Genomic DNA, 20,953 nt, shown 5'->3' with positions numbered 1-20,953 from the left:
TCGAGTTGCAAGGAGGTTTAGAGCAGTGTTAGTCCTCAGGCCGGCGCTCTAGCCATTGAACCAAACCGGCCAGGGCACATCTTGGTAATCTTTTGATGGCTGGAGCTATATGAGACTTGAAGTGGTCGTTTTCAGGCATCCTTCTAAGCAGGTCTTAGTGTTTTAGATATTTCTCCAATTGCACTGTACAATGGCAGAGTTCTAACATTGCCACGCTGTCTCCTTCCCTTTTCTCCATCCAAAACCAGCCTAAAATGTGTCGCTTCAGCGAGTCTGCAAATCAGGTATTGCATCCAGGAAATAGAAGCTCTGTGGAGTTTCATATCTCCAGAAATAGCTGGTGGAGAACATTGGAAAGAACACGTCACATGTTAACCCAGAAAAAGTCTGTAAGAGACTCATTTCTTCGGAGGTGCTGTGTCCAGCAGAGGGCAGTGTGTTACCGGCCCTTTAAGTGTCAGAGAATAAAAGGAATTGTATGGACAATGGATTTGCATCCTTAAAGTGAACGCATGGTGCTATTCAGCCGCCTTTCATAGGATGTGCACTTTGGGGATTTTTTTTTTTGGGGGGGGGGGGCCTTCATACTAGTGATTAGCACAAGAGTCAGCTTTGTAGAATCTTCACAACTGTAATTCTCCTAGTGGTGCAAAGAAAGTCTGACCTTGGAGTTTGCAGAAGCTTTTATCGTATTTTTAGTTTCCCTTTAACTTTTTATATATATTTTTTTAATTGATTTCAGCATAGAGGGAAGAAGGAAAGAGAGAAAGAAACATCAATGATGAGAATCATCAATTGGCAGCCTCCTGCATGCCCCCTACTGGGTATTGAGCATTGTCGTTTTGTTAATAAAATTATTATATTTGTTGTCACCATTTTAGAATCAAGGGTACATATGCTGTTTATTTATATTTTACTGGTGGCCCGGTACACAGATTCATGCACATTGAAAGGAAATTAATTAGAAGGTGACCAGAGGGGCGGGACTGGACGAGAAGGGCCGGACACGCCCTGGAGCCAACCTCCGCGTTGCAGCTGGGGCAGTGGGCCATGGCTCAAAGGGCGTCTGGGGAGTTAACGGGTTTCTCCAGAAGGTGGCTTCCCTTAGCCTGGCCTTCGGGGATCAGGCCAAAACTGGCTCTCCAACGTCCACCGTGTCCCACTTTGGTCTCAAAGCTGTCAGATTGTTTTGGTTATTTCTTATATTAAAAGGTCTGTTGAAAGTATCATGAGCCATAATGTCTCCTTTGTACTTTTTATCCTCTGTAAATAGCCTATCCCTTAATTTGTGTGCTTTTCTGAGTAGGGTGATGAAATCTCTTATCATGCCTCGGGCCAAGAACCATCTCTTTGTCCACTGTCTGCATACTGCGCACACTCCCTGCCTGTTAGTCACTGAGTAGCCATCTTGGTTATCAGATGGGTTATCGGAGAGAGAGAAGCCATATTTGCATGACTGTGATACAGTATCTATACTAATAAAAGGGTAATATGCTAATTAGATTGGACATCTTACGGATGTCCCTCCGGACAAAACCACAGCGGCTATGAGGGCAACGGACCTAAGCCGTCAGTAGGACATCCCCTGATGGCTCCTGGACTGTGAGAATGCAGCTGAGCTGAGGGACTGCACCTCCCCATGCACGAATTTTTCTTGCACTGGGCCTTTAGTGTTGTTTTAATTCTTCTATTTCATTGTTGTTAATATCTTACTGTGCCTAATTTATAAATTAAACTTGATTATATGTATGTATAGGAAAAAACAGTATGTAGAGGGTTCTATTCTTGGTTTCATGCATCCACGGCTTCTTGGAACATTAGCCCCCATGGACAGGGGCTGGAGGGACCATTATAGACAGATTATCAGCCTTGCTTGCCCTGTAGCTTCTCTCCCACCACACTAGGCGGTACTCATTTCTCACGCTCTCATTATTTTGGGGATCCCAAATGCGAGCCATCAGATCATGAGACCCACGCGTTCTTACTTGACTGACTTCTCTCTCTACGGGCCACATCGATTTGGAACTCTGTCCTCGGTCCCCGCAGCTGACCCTGTATGTCCCCATGTTTTTCAAGGCTCGCCAGCCACAAAGGGGAACTGAAGATGAGCAGGCATGCAAGTCTCATCAGTTCCCTTGCAGCCAGCTGGGAGCTGCTTTCAGTAGAGAGGAGACAGGGTGTTTCTTTTGGGTGCAAAGTTCCTTCTCTACAGACACGAAGCATCTCTGCCTCGGAATGATCCAGGGACCCGCAGAAGAGGGCCTTCAATCCCAAGAAAGGCAATGAAAAGGGAAAGTAGGGAAGCAGAGACCAAAGCGAATCGGGGAAGAAGAAGAGGTGCTGCCGAGTCTGGGGAAGGGGAACCACGCCCGTGAGAGGATAGCGCCCATGCCAGCAGCGCCAGCAGTGATGGCCATTCCCACCTGCTTCCTGCTGTTGAGCCAGGTCTGCGGGGAGCGTGTCTTGGCCCCACTTCCAGGTGCAACTTCTGGTGACACAAAGCAAAGCCAGGGCTCAGAGAGAAAGCAAGGAGACCTGAACACCAAACCTAAATATCACAGGGCTCCCAGAACCCGTCAGCTCATTTCAGACACAGTTTAAACCATCTCTCTAGCAGTGTGCCTACTGTGTGATGAGCAAGGGACATTGGACGAATGTGCTATAAGAGATTTGGGGAAACTGCCAGGGGGCCATTGGCCACACACAGAGCACCTCCTTTCCCCCAGGTGCACACGCCTAAGTCACCCTGAGGACGTTCATGCCTTGGCACATGGTCACAGGTGGCCTCTGCCTGCCACTCACTATTAAGGCATTGAATGTTCTGGAAGACACAAACCTACTATTCAGGGAGCTGGAGAACATCTCTTCCAAACGGTATCCAATGCTCCAAATGCTTTGCTACCTTCCCAGCCTGCTGGGGACCCATGTTGTACTGAAGAATTTCCACTAGCCCCGTGTTCAGCAAACTGTGGCTCGCGAGCCACCTGCGGCTCTTTGGCCCCTTGAGTGTGGCTCTTCCACAAAATACCACGGCCTGGGCACGTCTATGTTGAAGAAGTGGCATTAGAAGAACTTTAAGTTTTAAAAATGTGGCTCTCCAAAGAAATGTCAATGCTGTCCTGTTGATATTTGGCTCTGTGGGCTCATGAGTTTGCCGACCACGGCCCCGTCGCTAAATGAGAAGGCTTTGGTTATTCCTCTGTGCTATTTATGGCTGAAATGCCACATTGTCTTACCTAATGGGTAATTTCATCCTCAGCGTGGTCCTTGCGGGGTGTCTTTCCAAGGACCCGAGTTATCTAGATGTATTCGTTAGAACATGTCTCACTTTGCCTGAAAAGGTCTGCCAAAGGCACCATGAGCAAAGTGAAGGACAAGTCCCATTCTGGTGGAAGTTATTTGCAACCCACATAAACAGCAAAAGATTTGTTTGCAGAATATGTAGAGAGCTACTTCAACAATCTGAAAGAAATAAAAGAATAGAAGATGAGCGGCTCATGAGGGAAGAGTGGGAGAGTATAGATACGAACCGGTACATTCACCCCAGGAGAGATCGAAATGGGCCAAAAAAAAACATGAGGTGATGCTCCATTCCCCCTGTGGTTGGGGAAGTAAAGCTAAAACCACAGGGAAAGGCCATTTCACACCTACCAGACGGCAAAAGTTAGTAAGCCTGAGAAACCCAAGTATCGCTGAGGATGTGGCTAAATAGGAACTCGCATCTTCCTACGCTGGGATAGGTACATAAGCTGATCAAATGATTTTGGAGAGCCTTAGCCGGTTTGGCTCAGTGGATAGAGCATTGGCCTGCGGACTGAAGGGTCCTGGTTTCGATTCCGGCCCAGGGTACATGCCTGGGTTGCAGGCTTGATCCCCAGTAGGAGGTGTTCGGGGGGGAGCCAATCCATGATTCTCTCTCATCACTGATGTTTCTATTTCTCTCCCTCTCCTTTCCTCTCTGAAATCAATAAAAATGTATATTAAACAAATTATTTTGGAGAGCCATTTGTCACAACTAAGAGAAACTGAAGATGCGTGAGCCCATCCAGGCAAGCATCACCGCTGCTGGGTGTCAGCCAGAGAGAAACTGCGAGCGCGCATGGTTTCTGACAACAAAGAAGCGGAAACCCCCTAAGAACCCATTGTTGGGGGGATGGAGACTTGGGGTGTTGTTTCTTTGCACAACAAAACATTTTCCATAAGAAGAACCACTTCGCACCAGTAAAAGTGAGTGAGATTTATATGTGCCAACCTAAACATAATTTGAGTGAGAGGTGTTTACAAGAGAATGTAAGAGTGAGATACTATCTGTGTCTATTTCAAAAAGAAAAAAATGAAATGTATTGTTATGTATACATATGTTATAAAAATATAAAGTTACATATCAGAACGGTATACACTAACTTCAGAAGGGAGGCATGGGCCCTAGCTGGTGTGGCTAGTGGGTAGAGCGTTGGCCTGCGGACTGAAGGGTCCCGGGTTCGATTCCCAGTCAGGGCACAGGCCCTGATTGTGGGCTCGATCCCCAGTAGGGGGCGTGCAGGAGGCAGCCAATCTATGATCCTCTCTCATCATGGATGTTTCTCTTCCTTCCTCTCTGAAATAAATAAAATATATATATAATTTTTTTATTTTTTTTTTAAAGAAGAGAGGCTTGGGCTGAGTGTTAGTGTCTAAGCTTTTTCGAGTGTGTGGGTGCAAGGAAACAGCTAAGCAAAGAGGCCAAACATGAGCAACTGCAGGTTGGACTGTGAGAGCTTCGCTGCCTGTTTGAAAGGTCCGTTTCCTCTTTTCTGTGTGTGTGAAATGTCTCATTAAAAAGTGAGATGCGGAATTGCCAAGTCGTAGTCTGACTGTAACAGCTTACTTTTGCTCCTGAAATAACTTGCGTGGCTTACTAACGCGGGCAGATTCTCCGCATCATCTACACCCATTTGCAAACCGTACTCAGCGGCCTTTCTGAGAGTTCAGCTGCCGCTGCTGCTTCAGGTGTTTCCTGGGCCCTCGGCACAGTGAGTGAGGTGGGCACTCTGGTTCACTGTTCTGTGTTCGCCCTGCAGCCTGTGCAGCTTGTCACCCAAGTTTCCACAGAGTGCCCATGTCATTAGCTCCAAAACTAGTCTTTTTTAAAAATATACTTTTATTAAATTTAAGAGAGGAAGGGAGAGAGAGAGAGAGAGAAACATCAACGATGAGAGAGAATCACCTATCAGCTGCCTCCTGTATGCCCCCCACTGGGGACCGAGCCTGCAACCCTGACCGGAATCGAACCTGAGACCTTTCTGTCTGCAGCCTGATGCTCCATCCACTGAGCCACACCAACTAGGGCACTACAAAACTATTCTTGAAGCTTTTGGTTGACATCACACAATCTTGATGAGTGCTAAGCAGACCCTTTTTGCCACAAATACATATGAAGGCCAATTTATGTTTAAAGAGAGACATCTCAGCCTGGCCGGCGTGACTCAGGGGTTGAGCATCGACCTGTGAAGTCAGGGTTGGATTCCCGGTCAGGGCACAGGCCCCGGTTGCAGGCTCCATATTCAGTGGGGGACGTGCAGGAGGCAGCTGGTCCATGATTCTCTCTCATCATGGATGTCTCTCAGCCTGTCCCTTCCTCTCTGAAATCAATACAAATATATTTTTAAATAAAATAAAAAAGCGACGCCTCAGTCATTGCCATAGTGTCTGGGCAAGATGGAATGGGCAGGCCGCTGCCCTGCCCACCCCCACGTGGCGGGAGTCAGCAGTCACAGCGCCCATGGCTGGCACCTGGCTCAGCGAATGCCCAGAAATAACCAGACTCCGCTCTCTTCCCTGTCCTCGCATGTGAACTTGAAGAGGGGAAATAAGCAAAACAGATGTTTAGGACGAACCTAGCAGCACTACTTCCCTTTCGATTCTGGCTCAGCTGCTCCCACCACCCAGCCCGCCCCCTTCTCCAGCCGAAGCCAGTCTGCGCCTAAGCGGCCTCCCGGGCCTTGTCCTCACCTGGGCCCCGAGCGGCCCACAAGGATGCTTCTGCCCCATTGGCCTTGGCAGAACTCGGACTTCATCCGGAGCTTCCAGTGCTTTCTTTTCACCAAAGATAGGAGTTTCTTGACGAGTTTGCGGTGTCTATTGGCGCCTCACACAAAAGGCTCGCCATGAATGGCAGGGAGCTGTTTCCCACTTGGTGCTTTTGCTATTATTTTTATGGTTTTTGACTAAAATAAGTCTGTGCGTTTTTTTCCTGTGGTTATTTCTATTGTTTTATCAATATAAAGTTCTTTCCCATCCACAAATGAGTTAGTCACATACAAATGAGTTAGTTACATATTTTTTAATATTTTTTATTGATTTTTTACAGAGAGGAAGAGAGAGTGATAGAGAGTTAGAAACATCGATGAGAGAGAATCATCGATCAGCTGCCTCTTGCACACCCCCTACTGGGGATGTGCCCGCAACCAAGGTACATGCCCTTGACCGGAATCGAACCTGGGACCTTTCAGTCCACAGGCCGACGCTCTATCCACTGAGCCAAACCGGTTCCGGCTAGTTACATATTTTTTAATCTATTCATAGTTTCATCATTTACATATAACTCTTTAATCCACTTTGTGTGTGTTTGTGTGTGTGTGTGTGTGAGAGAGAGAGAGAGAGAGAGAGAGAGAGAGAGAGAGAGAGAAAGAGAGAGAGAGAAACAAGGTGAGGCTATGAATTGGCTTTTAATTTTATACTAGAGGCCCGGTGCATGAAATTTATGCACTTGGCGGGGGGCGGGGGGGTGTTCTCCGCCCAGCCTGCACTTTCTTGCAGTCTAGGAGCCCTTGGGGGATGTCCGACTGTCATGGAGAGGCTCCCACCACCGCCACTGCACTCACCAGCCGTGAGCCCGGCTTCTGGGTGAGCAGCACTCCCCTTGTGGGAGCGCACTGACCACCAGGGGGCAGCTCCGGCATTGAGCGTCTGCCCCTGGTGGTCAGTGCACGTCATAGCAACCGGTTGTTCCACTGTTCCGTCAATTTGCATATTAGCCTTTTTAAAAAAATATATTTTATTGATTTTTAACAGAGAGAAAGGGAGAGAGATAGAGAGCTAGAAACGTCGATGCGAGAGAAACATCGACCAGCTGCCTCTTGCACATCCCCTACCAGGGATGTGCCTGCAACCAAGGTACATGCCCTTGACCGGAATCGAACCTGGGACCTTTCAGTCCGCAGACCGACACTCTACCGCTGAGCCACATAGGATAAGGGCAGCACTATTTATTGATCCATCTCTCCCTTTCCTGATGATTTGTGTGATGTTTCCTTTCCTTCTGGTGATTCTCCGAGGGAGGAAGGTGTCAGTCACTTGGGAACCTTTTTTAAAAATCCACTTAACCCCACTTTGCAAGATTCCAGCACATGATGACTAACAGAGTCTTAGCTTCCCTCTGAGTTGTCCTGCTCAGCCCTCTTGAGAGCATCGGTTGGTCAAATAGCCTTCGCATGTCTCACTGAAGGTCTGCTCGGAGACACGTATTGTTCCATGAAAGCTTCTCTTTGCATCTGTTCCATAGTGTTCTCCTTATTAAAGGGTAAGAATATGTTTTCACATCAATCAGACCTCAGAGGGAAGGCAGGGGAGGGGAGGGGTAAGGGGGAGAGATCAACCAAAGGACCTGAATGCATGCATATGAGCCTAACCAATGAACACAGACACCAGGAGAGTGAGGACATGAGTGGGGGTGGATAGGGGCAATGGGGGGATAAGGACACACATGTAACACCTTAATCAATAAAAAAATTTAAAAAATAATAATAAAGTTATACTAGAATATTTTATTATGCAGGGGGGCAATGCCCTAACCTTCATGTTGTTCCAGGGTCAATTAAATATGTACCCCGTGATGGTAATTGTAATAAAGGTATCTGCATACATAGCAGAAAGGAAGATATATTAAAAAAGAATATATTTTCATATCTAGGGAAATAGATTTCCATTTGTATTTCAAAAGGTTACAAAATAATTAGCCCATGAATGTGTTTCTGCAAAATCCAGATTGCCTGGTGGGAGAACTGGGTTTCCTGCTGGTTTTCTCTCGTGGCTACCGGTCCGCACAGCTTTGCTTCAAAGGGTTGTAATCATATTAGTTCTACCTTCACAGCAGCAAGATTGAAAAACCCATTTCCAAAAGATGTTGGAAAGAAAACCTTTTGTACTAGAACAGAATCTTCTTCTCCTAGGGACCTTATCGTAGCAAGTCAACTGCCATCAGACCAGCTCTGCCCGCAGTGCTCAGCATTCTGTCTCCAGCGCCAGGCAGCTAGGCCTGCCCTGTGAGGTTTTGCATATGAGATATGTTCTTTAGAAACTTTGTCTGGAGATCTGTAAGGTGAGGGTAGAGAGCTTCTGAATTTCCTTGTTCTATATGCTTCTAGAACTAAGCCTTGGGTCGGGGGAGGTACAGACAGTATCTCCTGCTTATACACTGAGTGGCCAGATTATTATGATCTCTGAATGCATAATAATCTGGCCACTTGGTATAGCTATAGATATAGATATATAGATATATAGATATATAGATATAGATATTAGAAGCCTGGTGCATGAATTCGTGCATGGGTGGGGTCCGGCCAGCCTGGCCAGGAGGAGGGGACATGGGCGGTTGTCTGGCCTGCCTGCTGGTCGAACTCCTGGTCGAGGGGACACTTTGCATATTAGCCTTTTATTCTATAGGATACACACTGAGTGGCCAGATTACTATGCGTTCAGAGATCACCATCATCTGGCCACTCAGTGTATACTAATACTTAACTACTAAATAAAAGATTATATATCATAAATGGCCTTAAACTTGGTAAGTGGCATGTTTGTGTGTGTGTGTGTGTGTTTTTGTTTTTTTCCTAAAAATTTAGAAACATCCTCAGGATTCAGGCAATTAGTGAAACTTCTGCTGGTAAACAAGATTTGGTATGAGCTTATAGGCAAGTTGATTTTTATGAAACTTTATCTTACCACAAATATAGCAAGAATTAACTCTACTGTTTAAATTTTTTAAGAATGCCATTGTGCAGGGCTTTATAGAGACCATCTCAATCAAATTTTGAGACAGCTTCTAGAACTATGAGTGTATTTGTTTTAATATTTCATAAAAGTAGTGGTAATCATAGATAATGTAATTGAACCATTCAAACTCTATGTTTACAATAGATGCATGTAAGCATATAAAATATTTACCACTAATATAAAAAAATAATTTTGAGAACCTGAGGGAAAAGCAGTATTTAAAATCATATAAACAGAAATGCTAAATATCAGTTTAGGTTGGTATTTGTTAACATTGTCAAAGCAAAGGAATTAATATAAATGTTACTTTTTTCTGAGCATCTAATTTTTCTGTAAATTTTTATTCTCAAATATTTTTGTTTTATAAATACGATTGTGTATCTACCTATTTTTTTATTGTCTAAAGTTTTACATTATGTCTCCTTTTTCCCCTCCCCCCCCTGCCCCAGCCATTCCCACCCGGGCAAGCCCCCACCGCCCCAGTGTCTGTGTCCATTGATTATGCTAATGTGCATGCGTACAAGTTCATTGGTTGCTCTCTACCCCCACTCCCCTACCATTTGTCTCTAGATCGATCTATTCTTATTCATTAAATTATGTTGATCATTATATCCCACAAATGAGTGATATTTACCTTTCTCCGACTGACTTATTTCACTTAGCATAATGCCCTCCAGTCGCATCCATGCTGTTGCAAATGGTAAAAGTTCCTTCTTTTTTATAGCGAAAAAGTATTCCATTGTGTAGCTGTACCTCAGTTTTCTAATCCACTCATCTGCTGATGGGCACTTAGGCTGTTTCCAAATCTTAGCTATGGTGAATTGTGCTGCTATGAACTGATTGGTGTTTCTGGTAGTCTTTATTCAACCAATTGTGTGCACTTATTGAAACAGAGCTACTAAGCACTAATTGTATGCAAACCAAATCTCATGAAAATAAGTTCAGCCCCAACAAAAGTCTTCATACTCTTGAATATTGGTTTCTTAGCTAGTGGCCTATCTGAAGTTCCAAGAAGTGTTCTGACTATAAGTCATTCTCATACTCTGTGAGAAACATGAATGGTTCCTTGGAGTTTTGTTTTGTAAATATGGTTCTATATTGACCTCTTCTTTTTTTATTGTCTAAAGTTTTGCATATGTCTCCTTTTTCCCCAATTGACCTCCTCCCCCCGCCCCCCCCAAGCCATTCCCAACCCAGGCAAGCCCCTACCAGCCCAGTGTCTGTGTCCACTGATTATGCTAATATGCATGCATACAAGTCCTTAGGTTGATCTCTCCCCCTTACCCCCACCCTCCCCTGCCTTCCCTCTGAAGTTGGATGGTCTGATCGATCCTTCTCTGTCTCTGGATCTAAGATAACAACTTCTGAGAGTGGTGTTTGATCCATGATCTATGGTTTGATCTCAGACTTTCTTTTCAATGGCATCTCGTTCTGAGTCTGACCAACGAACATCCAGCCACACCTTTGAGAATGGTTGCTTTAATGACATCTCATTACAATTGTATGATGTTCTACACAGCTATAGCCAGATAAGACTCGGGCGGGGGGGGGGGGCAAAATATACTCCTTTTTAATTCTGTTAAGCACCTCTTCCCCCTCCTCCCTATCTGATTCCTCCTTCCATCCATTTACTCATTCATTCAGTTGTTCAACAAACACATATATACTAAACTCTGGGAGTCCTTGATGAATAAGATCTCTTTCTCTTAGGTCTTACTGGCCAGTTATTCTTGAACATTCGGGAAAATTTCAGAATTTCCTCCTTTTAATTCTAATCTACGGAGTTCTTTATTATTATGAACTATTTCAAACACTTAGAAGTATGCCAAAATCATATAAAATGCCCGTACAGTACCACACAGGTTTAACAGGCATTACCATTTTGCTATGTGTGCTTTAAATCTCTCCAAATATAACCATTAACTCTCAGTTGGTATGCATATTGTGTACATAACCATGTCTGTTTTATATTTTTATTGTGTATTTATAGATTCATAAAAATGGTTTTTTTTTAAAACCTGGACAGTGTGGCTTAGTGGTTGAGCATTGACCTATGAACCAAAAGGTCATGGTTGATTCCCGGTCAGGACACATGCCCAGGTTGTGGGCTCCATCCCCAGTTGGGGGCATGCAGGAGGCAGTCGATCCATGATTCTCTCTCATCATGGATGTTTCTCTCCCTCCCTCTCCCTTCCTCTCTGAAATCAATACAAATCTATATTTTTTAAAAGAATATGGCACTGTTTCATGTGTTTGTATTTTACATACCTGCTTTCATATGTTCCATACCTGTTTGCGGTTTGTTTTCATTCAGCATTGCTTTTGAGAATTGTGCTGCAGCAGGTGGCGTTCAGTTCGTTTTGTGACTAAGCCACCGTGTAGTTCTTGGCTGCGCACACTCGCTCAGCTTGCAATTGTTGAGCTCACTGAGCAGCATTACACATGTTCTGTCACATGTGTGCTTGAGGTTCTGTCAGATGCACAGGGTGAACACAACTTCCACTTTATTCTATCAAAGTGCAGTTCAAGCTGACTGTGTCCAGCCCTGTTGCCAGGCTATCGTATTCTTAGCTCATCTGTTTGATTTTACTGCGCGATATTTCAGTTCTTTCCATTTTATCTAAGCAGCGAGAGATACTGGGTGATTTCATGTTTTATTTGACATTTATTATCAATCCATCTCTTATAGAGGTTTAGTTTAGGCAACAATTAATACAGAGGCAAATTACAAGCTTTTTTAGTGACAATCAACATCTATTTTCTGACATTTTAAATCAGTCCTCAAATCATTGAACTAACTTTTAAACACACTTTAAATTAGTATTAGGTGCTTAATTTTGAGTAACTACTTTAGTGACTTGAGAAACTATGACAATTCCTTTGATCATCCTGGTGTTGAAGCCATGCATTTCACTTAACTTTATCATCTTTGTTAAGAGTGTTAGCTTAGACCTGGCCGGGTTGCTCAGTGATTAGAGTTTTGGCCCACAGACCACAGACCAAAGGGTCATAGGTTAGAGTCAGGTTAAGGGCATGTACCTCAGTTGCAAGTTCAATCCCAGGCATGTGAGGGAAGCAACCAATAGATGTTTCTCTCTATCTATCTATCTCTATCTCTATCTCTCTCCCTCCCTCCCTCCATCCCTTCCCCTCTCTCCATTTTACTCTAAAAGTCAGTGGGGAGGGGGGGTATTCTCAAGTGATGATTTTTTGAAAATTAAAGAAAGTGTAAAACTTTAAAAGAGTGTTAGCTTAATGATATCTTTTGAAAAGATTTACACACAGATTTAAAAATCTAGTGATAAGTGTAAGCTTTTCTTTTCCTTGAACTATCTTACAATTAAGCAAATGAAATATCCTACCTAATAAGAGTAATATGCAAATTGTCCCCTCTGGAGTTTGACTGACTAGCAGTTTGACCGTTCGCTATGATGTGTGCTGACCATCAGGGGGTGGCGCAGAACGAAGAAAGGCCCTGGCCGGCAGCTGGAGAGGGAAGGCCCCGATCAGCCCTGATTGCCTGCCAGGCCTAGAGACCCTACCTGTGCACAAATTTCATGCACCGGGCCTCTAGTCGCAAACAAGAAAGGAGCATGGAGGAGATCCGAGCCTTGCAAATGCTAGCATTTCATTCAGGACAATGTGTCATTCTTCAAGGAATGGAGAGGCTTTTTCATGAGTTTGCCAAAAAGGCTTTAGAAGCCGGTCTGAATTTTCGCCGCAGCTGATGTCTCGTGGAGGGTGTACCCCGGCTTGAACTCCGAGGTGCTTTCGCTCCGGCTCGAGTCCCCTTGGAACCCTCGAGAGAGAAGCTGGCACATGATTTTGCGGATGTTACTGGACATCAGGAAATACATGACCGGGTCCAGGCAGCTGTTGAACGAGGAGAAGACCAGCATAATCTCGTTGGTTTTGTGAACCATCTCCTTCCAATAACACGATGACACGTTGAGCTGTACAGAAACATAGACAAAGCGGAAGGCATGGTAAGGGACAAAACACACGGTGAAAATGATCAGCACGATGAAGGAATTGCGAGCTGTCGTGGCGTATTTGCCAGAATTGGGAAATTTGGACCTCTTTTTCGAAATCCTCAGCAGGTTCTTGCCGATCTTAATATAGGAAAGGATTATGAGTAGGAAAATCAGCCAGAACATCACCACAAGAACCAAATTAAAAATCGCCTCTCCTTTCTCGTTCATTTTATCTCTGTAATGGAAACACTTTGTGGGATCGTGGCCTCCTTTCTTGAGGTTTAAAATAATCATAGTTAAGAATCCAGCCAGAGCGACGGCCCATACTGTACAGCAAACGTAAATACTTTGTCTGGTCGTTACCACCTTCCGCTGTTGTATGGACCGATTGATTTTTATGTAGCGATCCAAGCTGATGAACCCGAGCAGAATGATGCTAATGTACATGTTCATGTAGAAGAGCGTCCCCACCACCTTGCAGAGGACCACGCCGAGCTCCCACTTGTTCTGGTTAAGGTGGAACATGATGCGGAAGGGGAGGCAGAAGATGAGCAAGAGGTCTGCGACGGCCACATTCAGGAGGTAGATCTGGATGGAGTTCCTCTTGCGGTGGATCCCCAGGAACACGTAGAGGGCGATGATGTTTCCCACCAGCCCCACGAGGAAGATCACCGAGTAGAAGGCGGTGAGCACTCGAGAGAGCAAGTGCTCATCCATGGGGCAGTCGGTGGCATTTGACGCCCCCGAGAAGTTGCGTGGTGATGGGGCGCTGTGGTTGGTTGGGAAGCAGGCTCCCTGGGGACAGGAAGGCCAACTGCTGACCGAAGTTGCTGTCGTCATGGTCACGGTGTGACGTCTCGTCTCCTGGAGATATCAAAAGGTGGAGGTCCCGAAGGACATGTTCCTTGCGTGTGGTGCTTCTGTGAAGGCTTCAGATTCGTCCTGCAATAGAATGTCAAACATTGATTCATTTGCTGTTTGAAGAAGTGACTTATCTACAAGCATCTTACCTAATAATATACAAACATGTAAAATTGACCATACCTCTGCTACGCCCACAGCCAATCAGAGTGAGTATGCAAATTAGTCCAACAAAGATGGCGGTTAATTTGCCTACACAGGTGCCATGGTGATGATGCAGGCATTCTTCCCCAACCCCAGTCTCTCAGGGCCTCTGGGCAGCGTGGGAAGGCGAGGCCAGAGTGGAAAGACGGTGCCAGCAGCCAGGGAAAGGAAGGCCCATTCTAGCACGAATCTTTGTGCACTAGGCTTCTAGTCAATAATAAATGACTGTTTTTAGACATTGCAAGAAAATTTACTTTTCTCCTACTTTAGAGTCTTAGGCCATTTTTGTATGTACACTATGTTTGTAACAGCATTATGGTATCAAAAACAAACAGCAAAAATATAGTAGAATCACACCTGGTCGGTATGGCTCAGTGATTGAGCCCCGACCTACAAACCAGGAGATCAGGGTTCGATTCCCAGTCAGGGCATATGCCCGGATTGTCAGCTGGATCTCCAGTAGGAGTGTGCAGGAGGCAGCCGATCTATGATTCTCTCTCCTCGTGGATGTTTTTCTCCCTCTCCCTCTCCCTCTCCCTCTCCCTCTCTTTCCCTCTCTTTCTCCCTCTCCCTTCCTCTCAGACATCAATGAAAATATTTTTTTAAAGAAAGAAAGAGTGCCAGGTGGGGTAGCCAACCAGGTGGCTGCCTTGGTGGAGCAGCACTTGCATTTCTTTAAAAAAGAAAAACAACACGTGGATTGGAATGATAGTACTTCATTTCCTGATTTGGCATCTCCCACAAAGAACAAGGTTTGGGGGAACTTAGCCTCTCTTAACTCAAGCTCCGATCTGCTCAAGAAGAACCCGTTCCTCGGGGGTGGAGGGCGGAGGGGACCCTTATTGCCGTGGAGGGGAAGTGCGAAGAGGAAGCTGGGTGATGCTCGGTGAGGAGTCTTTCCGGAGTCCAGGGCAGGAGAGGGAGGAAGGCCAGAGAACAGGGTCTAGGCTTTCGGGCACCTCCACAGCAGGAGGACAAATTGCATCAAGCTGGCAGACTCCCAGCATGCTTCTGTGTTAGGAAATCTACAGAGGGGCCATCGAGGAAGGAGGGCAGGCTCCGAGCATGGTGCTAGCCAGGAGGGGGCGCCGACAGAGGGCGCTGCAATGACTTGAAACTATGGTCTTTCCTCCTCCCAGGCTCCATGTACACTGCATGTACACTACATGTACACTCCATCCCAGCGAGGGCCACATCTGTTCTGTTTGCCTCTATGCCCCCAGTGCTTCATATAATAAAGATTGCTGGATGAAAGAGGGGATTTAGCATAAAACCATGGAAAGGACTCCGTGTGGATATTCAAGTCAATGGTGGAGCATAGGAAGGGCTTTGCTGACTTAGCAGAAACGCAGCTGCTCAATTACAAGCAGCTCCAGTTGCCATGGCAGCAGTGTGCTGTGGCAGCAACAAACACTCACCCTTGGGTTGAATTCCTAGATCTGGGGAGTCTTTCTTTATTAGTATTTGATTAATGCTTACCCGAGGATAGTTTTCCATTGGTTTTTAAAGAGAGTGGAAAAGAAGGGGAGAGACAGAGAAACAGCAAAGAGAGACACAGCGATCGGTTGCCCCACACAGGAGCTCCAACCAGAGCCTGCAACCGAGGTATGTGCCCTGGACCGGAATCAAACCCGGGACCCTTGAGTCCGCAGGCCAATGCTCTATCCACTGAGCCACACCGGTCAGGACGATCTGCTAGTCTGGACCAGGGCGAGGAGGACTGTATGTCTTCAGAAAGCGGGGCAAGAACCAGTGAGCAGACATCGAGGCAGATGCTACATTCTGTGAAGGAAATGCTGTTTCAGAATGAAACGGTCCATCCTGGGAGGCAGTGAGGGTCTTGCCCCCAGAGGCTGCCCGGACACCCCCGCTGGCGGATTTGGTGGTTTCCATCCTGGCTGCGGGCTAGAAGCCCCGCAGAGCTTTATGGAGACTCGCCCGGCTCCCCCCGCAGACCTGCCCTCATTGGCCTGGCATGGGCTCGGGCCCTGGCTTCCTTTAAAGTCTCCTGGGGGGGTTGTGAGGCGCACACAGAACTGAGCCCCAGAGCCGGATGGCTGAGACGCGGCCTGGTATTCCGCGAGGTAGGTGTCACAGAAGAGGTCGTGAAAGATCAAGAGGTTACACTCTTTGCCCTTGACCACACACATCTGAAGTGGCAGCGCCCAAACTGGGTCATGTCTAGCTTTTAGAGCCCATGATCCTTTGCACCAAGCCTCTCTCCTCCTAAGCGCATATGGTCAGCGTTTTTGTTGCTGTTAATCCTCACCCAACAATATTTCTCCATTGATTTTTACAGGGATGAGGGAGGGAGGGAGAGAGGGAGGGAGGGAGGGAGGGAGGGAGGAAGGAGAGAGAGAGAGAGAGAGAGAGAGAGAAACATTGATGTGAGAGAGACACATCTATTCATCTATTGGTTGCCTCCAGCATGCATCCTGACTAGGGCCAGGGATTGAGCCCGAAACCTGGGCATGTGCCCTTGATCAGAATTGAACCCAGGACCCTTCAGTCTGCAGGCCAACACTCTATCCACTGAGCCACACAGGCAGGGCCAGCATTTTCCTTGTCCATGATGCGTTCTGTCAGCAGTATTTTGGCATGATCCCTTCCACATTATCCACAATCCTAAGAAGAGATGAAGCCGTCTAGCTATACCTCTCTAGAAAAGGTATTCATCTCTGTTTGCTATGTCCACTATAGCAGGTAATGAGCAGAGTTTACAGAATCACAAACCGTTTGTCACGGTGTTCAGCACTTCCCCCAGAACGTGTCTTTGCCAACTTATTTCCAGGCCTGATAGCCTTCATCAAGATGTTTCTAGAAAGCTGCAAGCACACAACACACATCCCGAGACCATTTGCCTAGCCGTAACCTGCAAAGAAAATAAATGATAGCTGGACAAGATCACCAATAAGCCTCTCTGGTTAGCTTTATTTTCCAGCTTCAATAAAATAAAGCAGAAGCGATGCATCTGTTTAACTAGTAATAGTAGCCATCATTTAGAAGCACACACCGCACACACCGAGTGGCCAGATGACAATGATCTCTGAACGCATCATAATCTAGCTGCTCAGTGAATATCCTATAGAATAAAAGGCTAATATGCAAATTGTCCCCTCCACCAGGAGTTCGACCAGCAGGCAAGCCAGCCAACCGCCCATGTCCCTTCCCCTGGCCAGGCTGGCCAGACCCCACCCATGCACGAATTCATGCACCGGGCCTCTAAAATATATAAATACACACACACACACACACACACACACACACACACACACACACACACTGAGTGGCCAGATTATTATGCGTTCAGAGATCATCATCATCTGGCCACTCAGTGGATATTTGTCGGCTAGTGCCCAGTCATTTATTTACAAATTAAAAGACTAAATTCTGTTTTAAATCCAGTGCCTGCCTTTCACCTCCCTTACAATGTGTCAGTCGAGATACATCTGGTATGTAACCAGTATGTTCTTAAGGCCACTTGACAAAGTATGTATTCCGTGATGCCGTTACTTGGCAAATCCTGAGGTTCGCAGCCCCATGTTCGCGCTGTGCTGTCCCCACCACCACCCGGCAGGTGCCCTGTGGCCTTCAGGGAGCAAGCTTTTCAATGCGGTTAGGGCGTCAGAGGGAATGTCACATGGCTGTGTTCCAGGACATACCTGTTTGGCGGCGGCAGAAGCCTAACCCCACTGGGCCACTGAGTCCTTCAGGCCATGCTTCCGAGGCAGCATTCATCGCTGCGTGCAGAATGGAAATGGAAAGCATGTTACTCTGGAAAGAATACCATTGGCAACCCTAGCCAGTGTTGCTCAGTGGCTAGAGCATTGGCCCAAGGGCTGCAGGGTCCCAGGTTTGATTCCGGTCAAGGGCACGTATCTTGGTTGCAGGCTCCCCAGCCCTGGTAGGGGCCTGTCTAGGAGGCAACCAGTTGATGTGTCTCTCTCCCATCGATGTTTCTCTCTGTCTCTCCCTCTCCTTTCCTCCCTAAAATCAATGGGAAAATACCCTCGGGTGAGGATTTTTTAAAAAATACTATTAGTAGTATATTCGGTTTTGTTATAAACTTAACTATGCCCCAAAAAACATTTTTTCCACTTTAGTTGAATTAACTAAAGTGCATTTTGCTTTTCTCTAATAGTCTCCTTATTTACCTCTGAAGCACAGAAGTCAAAATGTCACACATGTGGTAATGACCACAACATAGCAACAGCATAGTAAAGAAAGTGCTCTCCTGAAGCTAGGCAGACAGCAGAACTTCATCAAGGTACTAAGGTCAAGGTCACGTATCATCGGAAATCATAAAACATCACAGCACATAGGAAATCCAGTCTGCCGCCGAGGAAAGCAACTTGGACTTGATCCCAGCAGACCTCCCAGTCCTCCCGGCAGTGCACACAGAAGACAAGCAGCTCAGGCCGGGGGTGTCCCTCTAAAAGCAGGTGTCACCGGGAGGCAGCTTTAAGCAGAAGAAGGGGTGCCCGTGGCGTGGAGATAGGGGGATACTCACAGCTCAGCTCCGGAGTGAACACTCTGAGCCTGCACTTCCCTAGGCAGCCGGGCCAGCTGGGCTCCTGCATCCGGTGGAGGGGCCGTGGGTTAGGCTTTCTGCTTTTTTTTTTTTTTTTTTCTGTCTGAGTGTGGTAACAGGCTTTTTTTTTTTTTTTTTTTTTTTTTCCTTTTCTTTCTTTTTGCAGTATGACAACCCTCAGGCTTCTTGTGCGAATATCTCACAGCCCCGAAACTGAGCAACAGCTTTGCCTTTCAGCTCAGCGAACGCTTCACTTTAGGAAATGATTTCTGTCTTTTGGGTGAAGACCTTCCCCTTGGCAATGGGGGGAAGTTTTTCCTGATCCCTCAAGAGAAAGGAGCTTTTGAAGTTCCCGTTACGAATAGGCTTCTTCTATTTGAGAACATGCTACATGGACTTTTTTGCCTTTAAAACGTGTTATTATTTATAAAGCGTAATAGTGGCGATAAAGAAGTAAACACAAAAACTCCCACACCACCAAATAACACCTGTGCTGTCATACTGGATGTAATGCAATAAATATAACACTTTATTAAGTTTACATCTGATCACACAATTTTTAGAGATTAATTTTCTGTTGGTGCATTTTATATCCTGAAATGTATAATTTTAGCAAAGTAATATTTAATGAATATAATGAAATGCTAGTCACTCTGGCTAATTCAAGATATCACGTTTTTAAATGTGAGAAGGCTCTTTCTCGTGAGACAACTGTGATTGGTGCTCATTAGAGCATGTTGTGGGCTGTGACGATATTGAGATGAATTTCTGATTATTCTTAAAAATGTAAATGGTAGTTTACAAGAGCTGCTGGTTCTTGAATAATTTTTTCTTTTCCTTCTTTTTTTAAAAATATATTTTTGTTGATTTCAGACAGGAAGGGAGAGAGAGAGAGAGAGAGAGAGAGAGAGAGAGAAACATAAATGATGAGAGAGAATCATGGATTGGCTGCCTCCTGCATGCCTCCCACTGGGGACCAAACCCACTGCCTGGGCATGTGCCCTTGACTGGAATCAAACCTGGGACCCTTCAGTCCCCAGGCCTGCGCTCTATCCACTGAGCCAAACCGGCCAAGGCTTTTCCCTCTTTTTTAAGGGCCAGAATGTGGCCTTTATTTTGTAGATAACCAGAAGGCCATGAGGGTGGTATCATTGTTCCATCAGGTTTCATAAGGTTTGTTGATGACCGACTGTGAAGAGCTGCTAGAGTATAAGTTGGCAGAGTTACCTGTGTGACTGTGTCTTATGTGGACTGTTGTGGATAGAGCATTGGCCAGCGGATTGATGGGTCCCAGGTTTGATTCCAGTCAAGGACACATGATGATAAAGAATCATTGATCGGCTGCCTCCCACAGGCCCCCCACCCCACCCCACTGGGGATCAAGGCTGCAGCCCGGGTATATGTCCCAACCCAAAATTGAACCATGAGCTCCTGATTCATAGGTCAACACTCAACCACTGAGTCACAATGGCCAGGCTTACCTCATTCTTATATATTCAATTCCCCTCACCCTTTCTTGTCCTCCTTTGTTGGTATCTTAGGTTTCTATTTAACTCCAGTGGTCTTGATCCGGCATCTAGAAGGGTTCAGCAATCTGGAGAAGGGGCTGTGAGAAAATTAAATAAGAGTCCAGAGACTAAACATAATTATGGAAGGCATTATAGGGACTCAGAGAAAGACTTAGCTAAAGGAACTAAGTTCTCCTTGTCTTAGGACCCCTTGCTTTTTATTAACATAATTTGTCCTAAGATAAGGTGGAGATATACACATGAAAGGCCAGGGTTTGTATACAAAAGCATTATCAGATTGGAAGAGTTACCTCTGGCTGTTCAGGTACTGGGCCAATAACATGTAGATTGAGATGCCCTGAGCTGTCTGGCAGCCAACAATCATCCTTTTCAGGTTGGGAAAATGCCTTTAGCCATTCCAATAGGCAATAACATATGTGACTCAGCCATTGTTGAGTCCCCAAGTTCCATCAACCTTTCGATGAAACTCTTGCAATTGTGACATGCTGGAACTGATTTCCAGCATCTATTTATATAAATATAAAAGTAAAAACAAAGAAATAAATGGGTATGCTTATTTGGTGCCCTCTATTCACTGATATCACGGTCTTCTCTTTATCTAAATCCCAACCCTGGTTAAATTCAGTCAGGCCTGTGGTCAGCAAACCTCGGCTCTCGAGCCACATGCAGCTTTTTGGCCCCTTGAGTGTGGTTCCTCCACAAAACACCACGGCCTGGGCGAGTCTATGTTGAAGAAGTGGCGTTAGAAGAAATTTATGTTTAAACAATGTGGCTCTCCAAAGAAATCTCAATCGTTGTGCTGTTGATATTTGGCTCTGTTG

General features: G+C 45.8%; 2 protein-coding genes across 11 annotated transcripts in view; one reads left to right on the top strand and one right to left on the bottom strand.

Annotated features, from left to right (window-relative positions):
- The window catches only part of CASK (calcium/calmodulin dependent serine protein kinase), a 226,110-nt gene that overhangs the window by 123,643 nt on the left and 81,514 nt on the right, over positions 1 to 20,953 (top strand). The window lies entirely within an intron of this gene.
- GPR34 (G protein-coupled receptor 34) lies at positions 10,734 to 18,905 on the bottom strand. Of its 4 annotated transcripts, none has more exons than XM_084870058.1 (3): positions 18,583 to 18,905; positions 17,735 to 17,812; positions 10,734 to 13,949 (listed from the first exon to the last, which is right to left on the bottom strand). In XM_084870058.1, exon 3 carries the CDS (start codon positions 13,845 to 13,847, stop codon positions 12,729 to 12,731), a length of 1,119 nt encoding a protein of 372 aa, XP_084726184.1. In that variant the 5' UTR covers positions 13,848 to 13,949; positions 17,735 to 17,812; positions 18,583 to 18,905; the 3' UTR covers positions 10,734 to 12,728. The 4 variants fall into 4 exon arrangements, with proteins under 4 accessions (XP_084726184.1, XP_084726185.1, XP_084726186.1 ...); XM_084870059.1 differs by lacking the exon at positions 18,583 to 18,905 and adding an exon at positions 18,227 to 18,249; XM_084870060.1 differs by lacking the exon at positions 17,735 to 17,812.

Source organism: Pipistrellus hanaki (genome assembly GCF_964339955.1).
Source record: "Pipistrellus hanaki genome assembly, chromosome: X".
Classification (NCBI taxonomy): Eukaryota; Metazoa; Chordata; class Mammalia; order Chiroptera; family Vespertilionidae; genus Pipistrellus; species Pipistrellus hanaki.
The sequence above is the reverse complement of the archived record's forward strand: the minus strand, read 5'-3'. Positions and strand labels throughout refer to the sequence as shown.